Source organism: Monodelphis domestica, chromosome 2 (genome assembly GCF_027887165.1).
Source record: "Monodelphis domestica isolate mMonDom1 chromosome 2, mMonDom1.pri, whole genome shotgun sequence".
NCBI lineage: Eukaryota > Metazoa > Chordata > Mammalia > Didelphimorphia > Didelphidae > Monodelphis > Monodelphis domestica.
Window position 1 is genome coordinate 23,935,338 of NC_077228.1, and position 20,330 is coordinate 23,955,667.

The 20,330-nt window shown below is 45.3% G+C and overlaps 1 protein-coding gene across 2 annotated transcripts; it reads left to right on the forward strand.

The window, feature by feature from the left end:
- Positions 1 to 477: 477 nt before the first annotated feature.
- FAM151A (family with sequence similarity 151 member A) lies at positions 478 to 20,019 on the forward strand. Of its 2 annotated transcripts, XM_056815076.1 has the most exons (6): positions 478 to 771; positions 2,092 to 2,229; positions 9,734 to 9,886; positions 11,159 to 11,318; positions 16,547 to 16,771; positions 19,462 to 20,019. In XM_056815076.1, the coding sequence occupies exons 1-6, from the start codon at positions 666 to 668 to the stop codon at positions 19,628 to 19,630; spliced, it is 951 nt and encodes a 316-aa protein (XP_056671054.1). In that variant the 5' UTR covers positions 478 to 665; the 3' UTR covers positions 19,631 to 20,019. The 2 variants fall into 2 exon arrangements, with proteins under 2 accessions (XP_056671054.1, XP_056671055.1); XM_056815077.1 differs by lacking the exons at positions 478 to 771; positions 2,092 to 2,229 and adding an exon at positions 8,137 to 8,683.
- The last annotated feature ends 311 nt before the right edge of the window (positions 20,020 to 20,330 follow it).

The window sequence follows — 20,330 nt, forward strand, 5'->3', positions numbered from 1 at the left end:
CTTCCTTCCTTCCTTCCTTCCTTCCTTCCTTCCTTCCTTCCTTCCTTCCTTCCTTCCTTCCTTCCTTTCTTCTTCCTTCCTTCCTTCCTTCCTTCCTTCCTTCCTTTCTTCTTCCTTCCTTCCTTCCTTCCTTCCTTCCTTCCTTCCTTCCTTCCTTCCTTCCTTCCTTCCTTCCTTCCTTCCTTCCACAGCACTCCTATGAGGTACGAAATGAACACATTTATCCCTATTTGATGGAGAGTGAAGTGACTTGTCCAGAGTCTTGCAGTCTATGCAAGCTTCCGAACCTAAGGGCTGAGCGGACATTTCTACAGCTGCTAGCCACCCCTCCTTCAGATCTGCTCTGGCATTCAGATTCCTCTGCCCACCAAGCTGCCCAGTTAAAGGACAGGTGACCCTTTGCAGCTGCTTTTCTCCTCCTAATAGCCTGACACACTGTGGGGCAAAGGGCAGTCCTAGGGAGGGAAAGCCAAAGGGTGGGGAGTTTGGATTTTCTGCTAGGTAAGGAAGGCAGGAGGAGGGGCCTTCATTGTACAGTCAGGCTGATACAAGGAATTCTCTCCTGCTCATACCAAACAGCCAGGACTGAGCCCCAGAAGGGACCCTGTCTGGGAGGGAAGCGAAGCCAAGGACATTTGTGAAGCTGTTTGGTGGAAGGGGGTACCATGGCTCCAGGGAAGGCCTGGGCAGTTGCTGGAGGTGTGGGAGCAGCTTCAGTGGTTGCCATAGTCCTGGCTGTCAGCCTCACCCAGAGTGGTAACTCGCGGCCAGGTAGGAGGTTCAGGCGATGGGCTCTCCCCCACCAAAAAGTATTCTGATTGGCTCAAATATTCTCCTCTCCCCAACATCCCCCCTCCCTTCACCCCACTTAGCAATGTACTGCTTGGTGCAGGTTCCTTCCTTCCTTCCTTCCTTCCTTCCTTCCTTCCTTCCTTCCTTCCTTCCTTCCTTCCTTCCTTCCTTCCTATGATGGTCTTGCAGTTAAGGGTGAGAGCCCAAGTTTTGCCTCATGGTGCCCAATAGAGGAAACAATGTACTGCAGTTCTTGGGGTGGGGGAGGTCCCACATGCCTTCCTCCCAGCCCCCTACCCATTGTGGCCATGTCCTCTGCAGTGGTCTCAGAGCCATGTCCCATGCCACTCTAGCTGAGGACACAATGTATTTGAACCAAGTGTATTTTGTGATGCTTATTCCAGATATCAGAATCCCCTGGTTTAGTCAAGGGATTCTCTTCCAGCAATGGTTCTAATAGGCTCATCAACCCTTTTTCCCTCCTCCCAAACATCTTTCCCAGCAGAGCTCTTATTGGTTTAATTCCTCCTTCTTCCCCCTCTCAGGATGCTCAACCCATTCTTCCTCAGCAAAGTTGATTGCCTCTATTTCCCACCTTGCTTTACCTTCCCCCTGATCCTCCCTATTGCAATCCCCTAGATTAATATCAGTAAGGCTCTAATTAGCAGTGCTCCATTCTTTTTTCTCTCCAGGATTCTGCCCAAGAGAGGCTCTGATTGTTGTCTCCCTTTTCTGGACCCTGCAATGTTCTCATTATTTAGATTTCCCAAGATCCCCTTCCCCTTGGAAGGATCTAATTGGGTTTGCTTCCTCCTTTCCCTTCCCAAGATTTTTCTCCATTGAGCCCTAGAATCTCAGAATTGAAAGGGATTCCAGACACCATTGAGTCCAATCTCTACCTGAACATGACCCCCCTGTAATGAATGCTTGATAGTCTTTGCTTGAAGGCCTCCAGGGAGGGGAAACCCTCCCCTACATTGAAACCCCGAGTGATGGGAAACTTATGACTTGGACTTAGCTCTCCTCTTCCCCTTCCCAAGTTTTTCTCCCAAAAGTGACCCTCTTGATTGCCTTCTTCTCAGTAAAAGTTGACATAATATGGGCTCCCTCTCCCCAAGAGTCTTCAACCCCAGCGAAGCCTCCCAAGTAGATCTCCCAAGGTAAACATGACTTCAGGTCAAATCCAGAACTTGGAACCCAGGTCCTGAACTCCTAGATCAAGGGTCCTTCTTCTTAGGACACTAGACCAGGTCCCAGTTCATTCCTTTGATGAAGACCATGTTCTTAACCCATCCCTAGGTTGTGAAAGCTGTCGGCCAGATGGTGACATGATGGACTACCTTCTCAGCACTGGGGATATCAGCCACAGAGATGGCCTGCTGGTCACCTGGCACCATGCTGCCAACAACCGGAGTGAGATGGAGACAGCCCTGAGCAGTGAGGCCCAGAACTCCTTAACCCTTAGAAGGCTGGGCAGGAGGGGGTTAGAGTGGGAGGAGAAGAGATGTGCTGGACCCCAGTAGAGCTCTGGGAGCAGGGATGCTTCCTTCAGTCAATTCTAGGAGATCAGACTATGGGAATAGAGTCAAGGGGCTCAGGAGTCTTCTGCCCTTCTTGCCCAGTGAGTGGTTGTGTCTTAATGGCCTCCAGGCTCCTCTTTCCTAACCTAATTCAGAGTTCCAGTTTCTGCCTACTTCTCTCTCCCTACCAACTTACAAGAAAGACTCTGGCCTCATTCATTCCGAATCCAACATGCTGGAATGTTAGAACTTGGAGGGACTTTAGGAAGTAGTAGAATCATAATAGACCTCAAAGCATAGGAAGTTAGAGTAGGTAAGGACCTTAGAAAAGAACATGTTAGAGCTTAGAATGTTAGAGCAGAGGAGATCAGATCTGGGAGGGGCCTTACAGGAGATCAGAACTGGGAAGAGCCTTGGAACAAAGGGTGTCAGAGCTGGAAGGGGCCTTAGAGGAGATCAGAATTAGGAGAGGCCTTAGAACAAGAGACGTCAGAGCTAGACAGGGCCTTAGAGCATAGAAGGTCAGAAGTGACCATGAAATATAGTCTCAGAACACCCAATACCAGAGCAGTGAGCTTGCCAGCTTCGCTTTCTTAGGTCTAGAGGAATCTCACCTGATAAACAGGAGGGCTAACTCTACCCCTGGTGATCAGGAAAGAAGATAACTTCTAACTACCATAGACTAGTCATGAACTCTGGCTTAACTGGGAGGATTTTCTCTCCTAATGATAAGCAGATGCTGGGAAGATTAGTCACATTCAAGTTTCATCATCTTTCCTGAGAAAGACTTGTAGCCAGACTTGAGTGAGCAAACCAGGGACACAGAGAAGATCCAGGGAGGTCCGTCCACCCAGCTTGGGAGGCAGGAGGTCCGGCTTTGAATCTCAGCTTTTCCACTGATTTTCTCTGTGATTTTGGGCAAGTCATTTCTCTTTGAGTCTCATTTTCCTCCTTTGGAGAAAAACCTGGGGTTTGGACTCTGGGCCTTTAATGATAACATGGGAATATCTTATCATTGTCTCCAAGGAAGGTAAATAGATAAGAGTTTCTAGTGGCTGTGGAATTTTCTGGGGAGATTGTCACAAGAAGGGTTGCCTCCAAGGGAGAAGGGACCCCAGGGGCCACCTGGTCTAATATATCCCTGATCAAACATCCCCTCTATGTTAGGAGCCCTCTGCTTGAACCTGCCAGGGAGGAGCCCCCCTCCCCCCCCACTTCTTAAGGGAGCCCCTTTTGTGTTGGACAGCTCCCATTGCTGGGAAATGCTTCCTTACATTAAACATAAATTTCCTTCTCTGCACTTCCCCCACTTTGCTCTGGGGCCAAGCTGAGGAAATGGAATTTCCCACTTTTGATCATTCTCTTGTTCACCCAGAGACTTCTCTGGACCAGGAAAGGCTTAGAGACTGGAACTGTGGTTTTGAAATAAAGTCCTTCCTCCAAAGGGAGGTAGATTGTTTGGGAAAGGCCTAGATGGATGGGAGAAACACCCACCTGGGACCTTCCCAGGGCCAGCAAAGCACAAAACCTTTGGGCTTTTGAAACCAAGTTTATTTGGGTCATTGTAGTGAAGGGAAAGGGTAGGAAGGGTCCTAAAACTACAGATCTAGACTCAAACCACCTTCTACGCACCTCGTGAGAGGTACTCTTCATTGCTTCTGTAGGCCCTGCCTATCCACTCCCTGCTCTTACTAAAACCCCAAATGTTATCTGACGATCTGCTAACCTAATTACCCAGATTGTCTTTAAGAAGGCTAAGGAGACAGGACTCACTAGTAGCCTGAATCCCCTCTCAAGCCTGGGGTTGGCTTCCTAGGTAACCCAGAGTCCCAGGTGACAAACCCTTGGGATTACCTTAGCCAAGTGGATCTCTGACCGGTAGCACTCAGACAGGTGAATCTCTGTACTCCAGGGAAAAGGCAGTCTACTCCAAGGCAAATTCTCCTACCCAGGAATCCCTAACCTTTCCACAAGATTAGTTCTTCCCAGGGGATGCCAGAGCAAAGATCCTCCTTCCAGCTCAGTGGAAAGCCAGAGTCAGGAGTGACAGTTAAAAACAGTCAAATTCCAAGATCCTTTTCTCCTTCCAGAATCTTTCTCCCCAGGGTTTGTATCCAATTTCTCCTCCAATCTATGAATTTTTCTCTGTCCCTCATCCCTCACATTCTTACAGTTTCATTGGTTTAAGGAACTCCAAGGGGAGAAAACAATCTGGACTTGTACAGGCCAACACCATCAAATCTTAGAGAGCTGCCCAGAATCCAGAGGGGCAAAATAGCTTGTCCAGGGTGACCCAGCTGCTAAATTGGAGCAGAGTGCCCAGCTTGGAGCCCAGCTCTCTTTCCGCACACATCAGGCCTCCTGCTCCAGGCTGAGTCTACATTGGATGGGTAGTTTCTACTCAAGGCTTCGGATCTGCTGGCCAGACTGGCTGCTTACTTTGTGCTGTCTAGTGCCAGGTATTAGATGCTTCTGCTTGCTTCCAGTTTCTGGCCTTAGTTAAAGTCCTTGCTAATCAGAGCAGTTCAAGAAGAGTGGATTGTAAGTTCTCTTAGTTCAAAGCCAAAGACTTTTATAAACTCACGTATCCTTGTTTTCATATAAAACTCCTATAACTTAAAAAAAAAAAACACTTTCAGTCTTAGAATCAATACTATGTGTTGGTTCTAAGGCAGAAGAGTGGTCAGGGCTAGGCAATGGGGGTTAAGTGACTTGCCCAGGGTCATACAGCTAGGAAGTATCTGAGTTCAGATTTGAACCCAGGACCTCTCATCTTTGGGCCTGACTCTCAATTCACTGAGCCACCTAACTGCCCCCTCCTATAACTCTTTAGAGACGGTTAGGTGGCAAGTGGATGGAGTACTGGGTTTGGAGTCAGGAAACCTCAACTTCATGAATTCAAATCCAGCCTCAGACACTTAGTAGCTGTATGACCCTGGGCAAGTCACCATACCCTGTTTGCTTCAGTTTCCTCATCTGCTAAATGAACTGGAGAAGAAAATGGCAAACTGCTCCAATATTTTTGCCAAGAAAACCCCAAATGGGGTCACAAAGTCAGACACGACTGAACAACAACAAATAATTCTTTGAGAAAAACAGCCTCCCTTGCCTTAGTCATGCGATCAGCACCAGCTTGTCCTAGAAAAATACCTTTCTCAGCTTTTTTTCCAGTGAGGAAAGGCTACTCCATTCCTTCATGCAGCCTTGGAGGGCAGGTTTTTTGCTCTCAGGCAGGAGATTCTTTGCCCAGGTGCTGAGGTCAGTAGAACAGAGAACAAGGTCCTCCCTCCTATGTGGCTAATACCTCTAGGCCGAATCTTTTCTTTGGACTCAACTTCCTGGCTGCTGGGCTTAGATCTCCCCAGAAGCTTCGCAGCTCTCTAGGTTGCCCGGGATCCCTTGGATCTCTAGCTCAATGGCTCTCCAATTTCTTTTGTTCTTGGTGCTAGGAATGAAGAGGCATCCCAACATCTAAGCTGTTACAAAGAAGGTCGCCCACACGGTTGTGCCACCAAACCCAATTCCTGGGATCGAAGGCTTCTCTCCTCCCTTCCATCTTCTCACCTCATCCTTTGTTGGCCCAGGACTCACAGGGGATGATGGGGTTTTGTGCCTTCATGGATGGAGCTACTCTTGAGACTTTCCTGATGCCAGGAGAAAGGGGGGGGCATAATGGATCTGGAGCAGGGACAGGGGTGAGGGTTTCAGGTTTAAGAGAGCCATTGCTCTGTATGCTTCCCCATTTTAATCACTGAAGACTTTGCAAAACCTGGGCATCACCCAAGGAAGTTGCTACTGCCCCAATACAGGCAACCAAGAGTCCTGAGGTTTCACAGTCCTCTGGCTTCTTAATTCCCAAGAGCTCTTCTCTCCTAAGTAAATGAGGGGTGGGGAAAGGCAGAGAGATGCCAACCAAGCCCAGGGGGACAGCAGTTATTGTTTCTGCTACCCTCCTACCCTCATTCTAGTCTTTCACATCCTTACATAGTCAACCCAAGCTTAAAGAGGCTTCAAGCTCACCCTGGCATTTATTGGATATCTTCACAAAAGCCCTGTGAGTCATAAAGGACAGATATTTTTATGCCCATTTTATAGAAGAGAAGACCAAGGTCAAAATACTTAAGTGAATTACCCATGGGATTTGAACCAAGTTCATTCTTTCCATTTTTTCAATATAACATTCCATTTTCTAAATGGTGGCTCGCCAATATATGATAGCAAGTTGAAATGGGAAGGAATTTCTCCCATTTTTTCCAAATCCTTTCCCTAAGACATCAGTTCCAAATTGCCATCCATTGAATTGGGGCTTCTACTTCCCCACCTCCATGCTTGTGCATGGGCTGTCCCACCATGCCTGGAAGATCCTCCCTCTTCATGTCTACCTCTTAGAATCTCTAGTCCCTTCCAGGCTAGCCTTTTCCAGAGTTCTCTCCCTCTTCCAAATGCCCTACATTTCCTTACATGTGTCCCTACAAGAGTGTAAGCCCCCTGTGGGCAGGGGCTGATTTTCCCTTTTGCCAAGACGAGAGTGTCTTGGACTCAGGATGCATTCCAGCACTTTTTCTAAAAGGTTGTAGAAGGGGCAGCTGGGTGACTCAGTGGACTGAGAGTCAGGCCTAGAGACAGGAAGTCCTGGGTTCAAGTCTTGCCTCAGACATTTACTAGTTAAGCAAGTCACTGAACCCCCATTGCCTATCCCTTACCTCTCTTCTGCCTTGGAACCAATACACAGGATCCTCTAAGGAGGAAGGTAAGGGTTAAAAAATAAATACATAAATAGTGATAGAATTGAGTTAAATTGGTAAAATGGCATCTAGTTCCTGGAGGGAGCACTGCAAGAACCACAATGAACAAAGGAAAGGGAGGAGGCAAATCTTTTTGAGAAAGCCACGATCTAGGCCCCCATCCCCACCTGTCTAAGACCCTGAGTCTAGAGACATATCCTCCAGCCCTTTGGCTAACCTAAGAGGCTGGTTTCTACAACTCTAACATCCTATGTTCTAATGTGTTCTGTGTTAGATGCACCATGGTGTGCCGCAAAGTGGGCTGCTCTTGGACTCAGGAGAGCCTTGGGTTTTAGTTCTGACACAAATCTTTTGTGATCCTTAGTTTTCTCATCTGTAACATTGGGCATGGTAAGAGCCTCTTCCTCCCAGGGTGATTGTGAGACTCAGAAGAATCACACAGAAGATCTCAAAGATCTCAGAGGCCATCTAGTCCAACCCATCCTAGACCAATTAATCGGTGACCCTCTTCTACGTCCTCCCCAGGAAGCTACCATCCAGCCTCTACCCCAAGATGAGCCCATGTGCTTCCCAGGAAGCCCCTTCCACACTGGGACTTTCCTGAATTGTGTGAAAGTTCTCTCTGCCCTGGAGTCTCTCTGTAACTGCTGCTGATTCTGCCCACTGGGGATAAACAGAGTGAGGCTGATCCCTCTTCTATATGGTGGCCCTTCACATATTTGAATGCAGCTGGATCTTCTACCCTCCAGGCTAAACAGCCCTCAAACCTTCACCTGATCCTCATATGGCATGAACTCAAGACACCTAAGAGGGGCTGCGATGAGTGAGATAGTGTGCTAGCCTTGTAGTCAGGAAGCCCTGGGTTCAAATCCCACCTTTGGCTCTTAATAATAGCTAACCTATAGAGAGAGGTTGAAGTTTTAATTAGCATTTTTGCATGGATTATCTCATTTATTCCTCATCTCAACCCTGGAAAGTAGCTTCTCTGATTACCCATAATTTCTTTTTTTTTAACCTTTACCTTCTGTCTTAGAACCAATACTACAAATTGGCTCCAAAGCAGAAGCGCAGGAAGGGATAAGTAATAGGGATTAAGTGACTTGCCCAGGATCACACAGTTAGAAAGTGTCTGAGGTCAGATTTGAACTCAGGACCTCCAGGCTTGGCTCTAGCCACTGAGCCACCTAGCTGCCTCTATCCAATAACTTCTTATAACAACTCCTTTGGGCCTCCGTTTTCTCCTCTGTAAGATGAAGGGGTTGGGCTCGATGACCACTAAGATCCCTTCTAGCTCTTGCCACCTAAGCTTCTCTTTGGGGCTCAGTTTTCTCATCTGTAAAATAAGAGAGAAAATGCCCTCTAGGGACCGCTTCTAGTCCTAAATCCACTGATGTTTTGGAGACTAGGTACTAGAGTGATCTAATTTTTTTTTTTTAACCATCAATGGCTTAGAATGAGACCAAGTTGATGGTGTGTTCAATGAAGGGTTCTTTTACTACTGTTGTTATTTGGTCATTTTTCAGTCATATCTGACTATGAACCCATCTGCGGTTTTCTTGACAGATACCAGTGTTTTATCATTTCCTTCTCCAGCTCATTTTATAGATGAGGAAACTGAAGCAAACAGTTAAGTGACTTGCCCAGGGTGACAAAGCTAGAAAGTATCTGAGGCCAGATTTGAACTCAGGAAGACGAGTCTTCCTGACTCTAGGCCCAGTGCTCTATCCATTTGTGCCACTAATTTCTTTCTGCCCCTAAATTCATTCTTAAAAAAAAAAAAAAAACCCTTACCTTCCAGATTGGAATCAATACTGTCTATTGGTAAGGGCTAGGCAGTGGGGGTTAAGTGACTTGCCCAGGGTCACACAGCTGGGAAGTGTCTGAGTCCAGATTTGAACCTAGGACCTCACTTCTCTAGGCCTGCCTCTCAATCCACTGAGCTACCCAGCTGCCCCCCCCAAATTCATTCTTAATAGAACCCCTAAAACTAAAATTCGGAGCCAGAGATAGGCCAGTTATGTGTAGCAATAGTCCCTTCAGCCTAGAAGAACAAACCTTAAAAATTGGGCTTAAGCCCAAATGAGGAATTAAACTCGATGGTCTCATAGGTTCCTTTAATACTCCCAAATCCCATGAATCTTGGGATCCAATGGGTGAAAAATGTGACTCAGTCATGGTCTGGGTTCTCTGCTTCTAGGATTCTAGAATTCTGAGATTTTCTCTCTTTAATTGGAATGTCTGAGGTGTCTTGTTTCCAAGAGTGTGATTTTTTTTAATCCATGCCTTCCTGGGTAACACACTCCCCTTCCATACTGCACCTCCTCAATTAAATATGATTGTTCAATGTTGATCTTCATGGAGATTCCCTAAAGGCAACAACTTTGTCCTGGCTGTTGGACTCAGACAGAGGAATGCTGTGGTTGCTTAGAATTTTAGATTAGGGCAGAGGAGTGGGTGGAACCAAGCAGATATTTGTGGGATCAACAGAACCCCCCTTAAGTCCCACTCTAGAGGTAGCCACACATTATGTCCAGGTATAGGACTAGCCATCTATCTCCCATTTCAGAAGGTCCCCCTAATCAAGAGAGTATTTGAGAGTTGGGGGGGATGAAGGGAGAGGGGAGGAGCTGTACCTTTCCCTGATACTCTTTCTCTGTCTTTCCCCTTGGGACCTAGGCGATGTCATGGTACTGGAAGCAGATGTCAATGTGGAAGGGCTGGGCACAGCCAATGAGACAGGGATCCCAATAATGGCCCACCCCCCTGCCATCTACAGTGACAACACCTTGGAACAGTGGCTGGAAGCTGTATTGCCCAGATCCAGAAAAGGTAACAACTGCTCTGGCCTCTTAACACAATGTCTGGCACATAGTAGGTGCTTAATAAATGTTAACTGATGGGTTGATTGCTCCTAGACCTTTATGTGGTCCACTAGAAAGAGGTTGGCTGAGAAGCCAGAATTCTGGGTGCCTCATAAGATGGTAAAAGACCATTAGAAGGGGCCTTAGGAGTTATGGAGACTAACCCTCTCATTCTAGATGAGGAAAATTGGGGTCCAAAGATATTATGGGACTTGTCTAAGGCAAATGAAAATTGCAGCTTTTCCACAATATGATATTTTATTCCTGATTCTCTCTTTAACTTTCTATATGGGCTCAGGCCTCCCTGAGAATCTATTCCTTCACCTTTAAAATGGGGATAGCACCCCCAAAAGAGAAAATCTAGTGAAAGTTTTTTTTGTAAGTCAGAAAACACAGTACCCAGAGTTATTAGCATCCTACTGGTAAAATGACCTCCATGTAATAAAGCCTTTCTCAACCCACAAAGATAACAAAACTACCACAGTGAATACAAAATATCAGAAGGAGGGGCCTTCAGGGCAATAAATGTCAGGGCTTTGAGGGGCCAAAGAAGAGGGAATATCAGGGCTAGGAGGGGTCTGGGAACATAGATCCTGGAGCGGTGATGGTGAACCTTTTAGCAACTGTGTGTTGTGCCATGCCCCTCTTGAGATATAGGGTTGTGCCTCCCCCCAGAGATTCTATGCCCTTTGGTCAGGTGCTGCCTCCCCCCCACTCCTTACCCCAGATAGGGAAGGAAGTATCTCTGTTAAGCTGCAGGGCAGAGGGGCAGATGAACTGAAAAAATGTCCTCAGTGTGGTGGAAATGAGGAAAAGAGGAGCTCTCCCGAGTCCCTCTCCCTTTCTAGTAACAAACTGGTGAGTGAAGGCTTGTGTGCCCACAGAGAGGCCTCTGTGTGCCCTTTTTGGCATGTGTGCCATAGATTTGCCATCATGGCCCTAGCATGTTAGAGCTACATTTATATAGTACTCAAAGGTATACAAAGCACTTTCCATATATTACCTTGTTGCATATTCACCATGATGCAATGAGATCACTGCTACTACAAGTTTTGTTATGCCCATTTTACAAACAAGGAAATTGAAACTCCAAGAGTGGCTTATCCTTGGTCATACACAGTGTCAGAAAAGGGATTTGAACTCAACTCCTTCTGGATTCCCAGTCCAGGTTTCCCTCTACTGCTTAACTCTCTAGTCTAGAACTTTTAAAGCTCTCTAACCACTCACCATTCTTTGCCAGGCATCAAATTAGATTTCAAGAACATCAAAGCAGTTGGTCCCTCTTTGGATCTCTTGAGGAATCAGACAGAAGAAGGGAGAATCCAGAGGCCTGTGTGGATCAATGCCGATGTCCTAGATGGCCCCAATGTCCCCATCCCAGTTGCTGTCAATGCCACACAGTGAGTCAATGGTTTCTCTCCTCTCTGAATGAAACAAGAATACTACTGAATCTATGGTCCCTTACCCAACCACCCCTACTCTGGACTATCCACCCACTGGCACAAATACATGTGGAAGGCTCAGAAGGTTAAAAGAGAATAGGAGATCTTAGATACAAATTCTACCTTCTTTTGTGAGGAACGTCCTCCAGCCCCCTTTTCTGTGCTCTCTTCCCTCTTTAGAGGATAAGGACTGTTTTCAATTTTCTTTGTATTTGTACCTCTAGTGCTTAGCACAGACTCTTGACACATAAGTGTTCGCTAAATGTTCTGTCTATATCCATCTGTCTATCCATACATCCCTCTACCTATCTAGCTGTCTATTCATCTACCTATATATCTGTCCATCTATTCCTATATCTCCCCATCTAATTGTCAGCCTATCTATAGCTGTCTGTCTATTCATCTATCCATCCATCTGTCTGTCTATCTTTCTTTCTCCCTCCCTCTCTCTCTCTCTCCCTCTCCCTTCCTCCTTCCTCCCTCCCACCCTCCCCCACCCTCTCTCTCTCTCTCTTTCTCCCTCCCTCCCTCCCACCTTCCCCCCACCCTCTCTCTCTCTCTCTCTTTCTCCCTCCCTCCCTCCCTCCTCTCCCCTCCATCCATCTATCTATTAGAGGCACAGAGATTTAATTTATTTCAGTTCAATTCAACATACATTTATTAAGTGCCTATTGTATGCAAAGCACCATAGACACAAAGTAATCCCTTCCTTCATTGAAATTCTAGTCTCTGTGGGAAGGAATTTGGGGTGATGGGGAGAGACATGAGATGGACACAGGTAATCAAATTCAAAATAATGTGAGGAAGGAGAGAGCTGGAAAAAATGGGTCAGTGCAACTGCTTGTCTTCATGGCAGATTCAAAACTGAGGGATCATATAATCATAGAATTTAGGGGATTTAAAGCTGGTAGGGACCACTGACATCATTTAGTCCTCCTCCATTGACATAACAAAGCAGGAAACAGAGGCCCACAGGGTTAAGCAGCCAGCATGTGGTTATATATCACATAGACAGGAAATAGAAGTAATAAGATTTGAACTCAGACTCCCTCCTGGTTCAAATAAAATGTTTTTTTCCAAATTCCCCTAACCTCCCATGATCCAAATTCAATTCAACAGGGATTTACTTAATTAGTTTTACTTAATTAGTCCCTACTATGTGTCAGGCACTATGTGCTAGGCACTAAGCCAAAAGATAAAAAACAAACATTTCTTGCTTTCAAGGAGTTTCCATTCTATCAGAGTAAAGTGAGCAGTGAAGTATAGTGAAACAAACATTGGTTCTGAAGTCAGAAGACCTGAGTTCAAATCCTGTGTCTGATGATTAACTCCCTGTGTGACTTTGAAAAAGTCACTTAAATCTCTCAGGGTAGGGTGTCAGTTTCCTTATCTGTACAATAAGAAGATTAGAGTACATGACCTTCCATGACACATAGAAAAGACCTGCCATGGTCTCTTCTCAAAGAACAGTCTGACTCCCCCCCACCCCCAGAAGACAAGGTAGAGGGGCCTCATTCAAGGTAGAGATGTCATTCCACTCTCTTATGCCATCAGAGTGAATGAAATGCTCCTTTTAAAAATGGAAGAAGGGCTTTCCAAGTAAAGGAAAGACATTTTAGGAAGGTTTGAATCCGTGCAAATTAAAGAGGAAAAAGACCTGAAAGGAGAGAAGGCTATCCTGATTGATGTCAAGAGGTCAGAAGAGAAAAAAGACAATGGAACCATTTGGGCTAAATAATAATCTGAGGCTCTTTGTGTCCAAAGTGGGAGGAGAACTGGAAGCTCCAAAGAGGAAGCATCAGCTGCTCATGCCCTAAGGAAAGATGAAATGAGTTCCCAAAAGTCATCAAGAGAGACATCAGGGGGGGGGGGGGGCAGCTGGGTAGTTCAGTGGATTGAGAGCCAGGCCTAGAGATGGGAGGTCCTAGATTCAAATCTGGCCTCAGCCACTTCCTAGCTGTGTGACCCTGGGCAAGTCACTTCACCCCCATTGCCTAGCCTTACCACTCTTCTGCCTTGGAGTCAATACACAGTATTGACTCCAAGAAGGAAGGTAGGTTTTATTTTAAAAGAGAGAGAGAGAGAGAGAGAGAGAGAGAGAGAGAGAGAGAGAGAGAGAGAGAGAGAGAGAGAGAGAGAGAGAGAGAGAGAGAGAGAGAGAGAGAGAGAGAGATCAAAGGAAGAGAAGGAGGAGGATAACCTACTGGTGAATGGCAACTGGACAACAAAGAGGTCTAGCAGCCTCCCAGAGAATGTATGGGAGGGATGAAGAGGAACATTTGAAGCTTGACCCAAGACCTGATGGCTACTCCTCATTTCAGTGACTCATCTGAGCATAATAAAAGATGGTGTCAAGAAGGAAGCTGAAAAGCTAAAGGTGATGATCAAAACTGAGAAGATCTGTAGTTGCATCAGCCATTAAAAGGCAAGAGTTTCAGAAGAGACAATCTGGGAAATGTCCTGCTGATTAAGATGCTATCTGAGGAGGGATTTGGTTCTTTGGACCAAAATTTAAAATACAAGAATGATGGACTCGTGACCAGGGACAGAATACCCCTAATAAGGACTGGGAAGAATACATTGTTTCCCTGGAGTTACTTAAACACAATCAGACTCACTCGACCAATTAACATACATTTGTTAAGTACTTGCCATGTGCCAGGCACAGTGCTAAGTGCTCAAAACATTCCATGAGCACCTACTATGTGCCAAATACTAGAACACAAATATAAAAAGTGGAGGGTAAATCACTACTCTCAGGGAGCTTATTCTCAATCAAGCAGATGACAAGTTTGGTAAATGTTTGTTGAATAATATGTTCAAGTGTTACATTGAATTGATACATAAAATTACTTGGATACATGCAATTATATTGATATATACAATTACACTCAGAATAAACATATACAGAATAAATAGGAAATAAATACAAAGTAATTTTATCCATGGTGATTAGGCAAGGAGGAAACCAGCATTTGGAGGGATCAGGAAAGGCAGAAGATAGATGGACCAGGAGACAGGAAAGAGTGCATTCCCACCTGGAGGTAGAGGGTAGGAAAGACCATTAGGACAAAGGAACAGAGATGGAAGATGGAAGAATCATGTGTGTGTGTGCTTGTGTGTGTGTGAGAGAGAGAGACAGAGACAGAGACAGAGACAGAGACAGAGACAGAGTGAAATGCAGAGTGAAATGAGCAGAACCAGAACATTGTACACAGAGACTGAAACATTGTGGCACAATTGAATATAATGGACTTCTCTATTAGTGGCAATACAATGACCCAGGACAATCCAGAGGAACTTATGAGAAAGAAGCTATCCACATTCAGAGGAAAAACAGTGGGAGTAAAAACACAGAAGAAAAACAACTGCTTGATCACATGGGTTGATGGGGACATGATTGGGGATGTAGACTCTAAGCCATCACCCTAGTGCAAATATCAATAATAGGGAAATAGGTCTTGATCAAGGACACATGTAAAACCCAGTGGAATTGCACGTCAGCTATGAGAGGGGGTTGGGGGAGGGGATGGAAAGAACATGACTCTTGTAACCATGGAAAATATTCTAAATTAATTAAATAAAATCCCCCCAAAATTAACAATAAATAAATAAAGGTTCTCAAAGAGTTCACAGTTAAAAATAAAAAAGAGAAGTTTATATTTTATTATAGCAGTTTATTGACTACAGAGTGACATCATCAGGTCATCACTTAAATAGAATCACATTGGTGGTTTTATCTACTCTGAAGTGAAGGCAGGATGTGAAAGTGAAATCAGGTCAAAACACATTTGCTAAGTGTTTACTGTGTATATAAACTGAAGCAGAAAATAAAAGACTGCCCCTGCCTCAAGGAGCTTACATTCAAATGGGGAAAACATAAAAAGGAAACTGAGAAATAGGAGTGGGTAACCAGAAGAAGGGGGGTCACAGTGTGTGGGGGGGAAGCCCAGAAAGTCAAGAGCAGGGCCCAAAGAGAAGTGGCATGTCACAGTTCACTTGAGGGCTGTTCCTTAAAATAGCAGTTTGAGGGGGAAATGACCACTCACAGGAAGGAGTCAAGAACAGGGATTTGGGGACAGGATCTGCCAGAGTCAGAAGGCTGCTGGTAGGGGAAAAAAAAAAAACAAATGTTTTCTTGCAAGAGAAAATCACCTTTTCCTATCTCATTCTTTAAGGGCCAGACTTTCCTAAGATTGAATCCGGACTTGACTTGAGTCTAGATCCAGGAGTCCTTGTAATGGAGTTAATGATATTTGGGTCTCATTCAAAGAATTGATTGATGACTCAGACTGACTCCATTCCAAGCAAACAAGCTTCATTCTAAGAGAAGTTGGGAATAGTATCTGTTGGTCAAATCATGGCATTTGTCATTATAGTGGGTAGAGTGTTGCACTCAGTCAGGAAGATCTGAGTTCAAATCCTACCTCAGCTACTTGCTAGCTACATGGCCCTGGGCAAGTCACTTATACCTTATATTTGCCTCCGTTTCCTCAACTATAAAATGGGGCTAATAACACCCACCTCCCAGGGTTGTGAGAATAAAATTAAATAATACTTGTAAAGCCTTGTGTTTTAAAGCATTCATAAATGTTTTAAATAAAAATGTTTATAAATGTTTTCATGCATTTATAAATGCTAGCTAGTTATTATTGTTGAGTTGGGAAGATCAAACATTTTTATTTATACTTTGGTCAGTAGTTGGTTGTCAATTTGGGAGTATTTTAATAAGAGTAGCAATAATACTAAGTAGATTTACATCTCAATCGAAGGTTTGCAGAGCACAATATCTCATGTGATTATCACTACAGCCCTGTGAGGTAGGTTCTATTATTATCCCCACTTTATATATAGGGAAATCCTAGAGTGACTTGCTCAAGGTCTCACAGTTAGTAAGTATCTGAAGCGCAATTTGAACTCAAGATTTTCTGACTCCAAGTCCAACACTCTATCTGCTGCAAACACAGGCTTTGATGGAATAGCTAAGAGGTTGGAGAGAGGACAAATCCTTGGCAAATACCTGGGTATAGGGGCTAGGCTGCCGCTGCAGCAGAGCAATACAGCAGGATATTGCAGAGGGGTCCAAAAGAATGAGGACTGTGAGTATTATTAGAACAGGAAAGATCCAAGGCTCAGAGAAAGTTAAAGTCTTTCCCAAGTGTTTATCTGCTTGTTTTTCTCTCTAGGTTCCTGACCCTGGTCCAAGAAAAGTACCCCAATGCCACGCTGTCTCTGGGCTGGACCACCCTCTACATCTCCCTCTTTCCCAACAGAACCTATACGCAGGCCATGATTGAGAAGATGCACCAGCTGGTGGCAGCCCTGCCACAGAAGGTGACCTTCCCAGTGAGAGCTGTCATGGCAAGGGCTGCCTGGTCTCATTTTAGCTGGCTCCTGAGGCAGTCTGAGAGGTGAGAGGGGGATGCCATCTAAGAGTACCAAGATCAATCAATTCTTCGATAAACATGTATTAAGGGGAATCTAGGTGGTTCAGAGGATAAAGAGCAGGTCAGGAGATGGGAGATCCTGGGTTCAAATCTGGCCTCAGCCACTTCCTAACTGTGTGACCCTGGGCAAGTCACTTAACCCCCTTTGCCTAGCCTTATTGCTCTTCTGTCTTGGAACCAATACATGGTATTAATTCTAAGACAGAAGGCAAGGATTATTTAGAAATCAAAAATCAAATACAATAAACATGTATAAAGTACCTACTATGTGCCAGGCACTGAGCACTGGGGACATGAGGAAGAAAGTAGGGAGGAAGGAAAACGAAAGGAAGAAAACAGGAAGGAAGGAAGGAAGGAAGGAAGGAAGGAAGGAAGGAAGGAAGGAAGGAAGGAAGGAAGGAAGGAAGGAAGGAAGGAAGGAAGGAAGGAAGGAAGGAAGGAAGGAAGGAAGGAAGGAAGGAAGGAAGGAAGGAAGGAAGGACTAAGCTCTGGGGACATGGAGAAAGCAGAACTGACAGTTCTGGCACAATCAGCTCAATGGCCTGGTGAGGCAGCAGAGCTGACATGATGGTCTACACTGCACTTCCACTGTTGGCCCATAGGGATGCTATGTAGCTTGGCGTGTGAGGAATTGGAAGAGTGCTGGCTGTCAGAAGTGAATGAGGTGCCTCTAGTATATCAGGTGTTTGCAAGGAGAGAGGCTGACCAGGTAATCCTGGGGAGGCACAGCAACATTCTCTGAACTCCTTAGAAAACTCCCCTGGTAGGAAGAGTATCTATGAGTCACTCCTTCTTTTGGCTCAAGGAAAGGCAGCCAGGATAGTTCTTTGTCCCTTTCTGCCTCGGGCATCTGGAAAGCATCTTTGACCAGGTACCTGGCTGACAGCCCACAGATGGCATTTTGAGAGGCAGAAAGGGATAGTAGATAAAGATCTGGCTTGAGCCTGGATTCAAATCTAATCCCTGACTAAAAATAATAATGCACAGTAAAAGAGAAACTATACAGGTGAAAGGCTTTACATAGTCAACAAAGATTGATTAAGTGCCTATTACATTCCAGGCACTGTGCTAAGATGGAGAGGCAATGAAAAGTTCTCAAGGACCTCACAGTTAAAAGCAAAATGGAATTTATATTTGACCCTGGAGTCAATAGGGAGCCACAGCAATTTATTGAATACAGGACTTCTATGGTCAGATCAGCTGCTGCTGCTGCTGCTGCTATAATCAGAAACCTTAAGGTTTGCAAATGACTTTACAAATATCCTGTTTGATCCTTACAACAACCCTGGGAAGTATTCTAGGCATTATTCCCTATATTTTATGCATGAGGAAACTGAGGCTCAGTTATTTCCCTGTTGTCACATGGCTAGTAAATGTCAAAGTTGGGATTCAAACCCAGATCTCTCCTGACTCCAAGGCCATTTTACCTTCCAGGGTGTCTCACTGACCCCATGGCCATTGAAGGAATAGCCCACCACTTATTAGCTGTGTGACTTGAGCAAGCTGCAATTTCCCTTGTTTGTACATAAATTTACACAGACAAGGCACCTTCCCATGCTTTGGGACCTTTATGAGACTGGCAGACCTGGAGTTATTGCCCCCAAGAAACTGAGATCCAGAGAAGCAGAGAGACCTGTCCGTGGTTACCCAGCCATGATGGAGATGGGACTCAAGCCCAGCTCTTCTTACCATGAATCCAACATCCTTTCTCCACTGGGCTGGTCACCAAGAGTTGAACACCCTTGGAAATCTTCAGCTATTGCTTTAAGATCTGTTGGAAGATACCCTGAGCTTGGCCTCGAGAGAGTTTATACATAGTTGTGACTCTGGATCATTCACTACCTCCTCTGGGTTTCAGTTGTCTGTCAAATGTGATACTCTACCACCCAGAGAAGTTGCAAGGAAAATGTTTTGTGAACTGGGCATTGCTTTATGAATGGGACCTGTTATAGCTACTGTCCAAACTCTGCCCATCTTCGAAGCCTTGTCGTCTTTCCCACTGAAATCCATGAACTCTTCCCCAATCCCTGCCTTGCTCCCAACCTATGGAGAGCTCTCTACTTGGGCATCCATAGGTCTTTAAAAGAATGTTTAATGAATACCTTCTGTCTTTAAGGCACCTTAATCTCCAAATATATCCCCTTTCCTCCCCACACAGCAAGCACTCTCCAGTAACCAAGAATAAAAAGAAAAAGAGGGGAAGAGCCATTTCAGCCAAATTCACCAACCTGTTGAATGAGTCTGATAATATATGTAGTGCTCTGCCCCCAGATTCCCCCATCAAAGAAGGGAAGGAGATTCATTTTCTCATTTCTACCTCTTACTTCACAAATAATTAATTACTGGGCAGGTGAAGCTGAGAGAGAGGCAGCCTGAGGTATGAAGGAAGGAGTCCTGGTTCTGACATTTACTGGCTATATATCCCTTGGCAAACCTCTTTCCAAGCTTATGTTTCCTCATCTGTAAAATGGGGATGATTGTACTTCCACCCCCAGCATTGCTAGCTGAGTCCAGAAATAGGAGCTGTCCACTTCAGCACTCCCCAGCCGGGGACCAGGTTCCTGGGAGGTTCTGTTTGCAGACTGAGTCCTGCATTTGGTGTGGGCTGTGGTTGAGAAAGCTCTTGGGTTGATGTAGATCTCTCTCGGCCCCAGGTACAGCCTGACTCTGTGGCAGGGTGGCTCGGACCCCGTGAAGGTAGATGACCTTCTTTACATACGGAACCACAGTGCCCCACACCAAATCTACTATGACCTTTTTGAGCCCATCCTGTCTCAGTTCAAGCAGCTTGTCCAAAAGAAGTCTGGTCCATCCAGAGGTTGATCTGGAAAGAGCAAAGGTTGGAGAAGAGTGAGTGTGGGGGCCTGGAGTCACTCATCAGCCCATCACAAAGCAGGGGGATCCCCCCCACCCCATCTCCCAGGAAAATCAGGACATGACTGAACTTCAGAGCTAGAAGAGACTTCAGTGACATTGTCTGATATATCCCGGCATAAGAATCCCTTTTCCAGAGTCCCTGCTGAAGAGTTAGTAGTTCATTCTTTCTCCCTTCTATATATCCTGTATCTACTTAGTCATTGACTTGTTCCCCGCCCCCCACTAAAGTGTAAGCTCCTTGAGGGCAGGAATTATTTTTGCCTCTCTTTGTGTCCCCAGCACTTAGCACAGTGCCTGGTACACACTGAACACTTAATAAATGCTTTTTGACTGATTGAGTGACTTTTCTTGATGTCACTGATAGAAAGTTATTTCCTTACAGAAATTCTAACAACTCTCAAAAAATACATTTCCCTCCTCTACCCCCATCCCACCCCCCCACCCCACCCCACCCCAACACTACCTCTTTGTTTCCAGGTAGAACTAGGACTCTACCCTCCAGGACCAAGCAGAACTAGTTTAATCCCTTTACAAAACTCCAATTACTTGAACACAGCCATTCCCGAGTCTTCTCTTCTTCAGGCAATATGTCCCCCATTTCCTTCAACCATTATGATCATTATGTTGGTCAGCGTTCCTAAGTTTT

Coding starts and splice junctions, on each gene's coding strand:
- FAM151A (XM_056815076.1), top strand. CDS start 666: ATGGCTCCAGGGAAGGCCTGGGCAGTTGCTGGAGGTGTGGGAGCAGCT. Junction 9,887..11,158: donor ATTGCCCAGATCCAGAAAAG/GTAACAACTGCT, acceptor ATTCTTTGCCAG/GCATCAAATTAGATTTCAAG. Junction 16,772..19,461: donor CTCCTGAGGCAGTCTGAGAG/GTGAGAGGGGGA, acceptor TCTCGGCCCCAG/GTACAGCCTGACTCTGTGGC.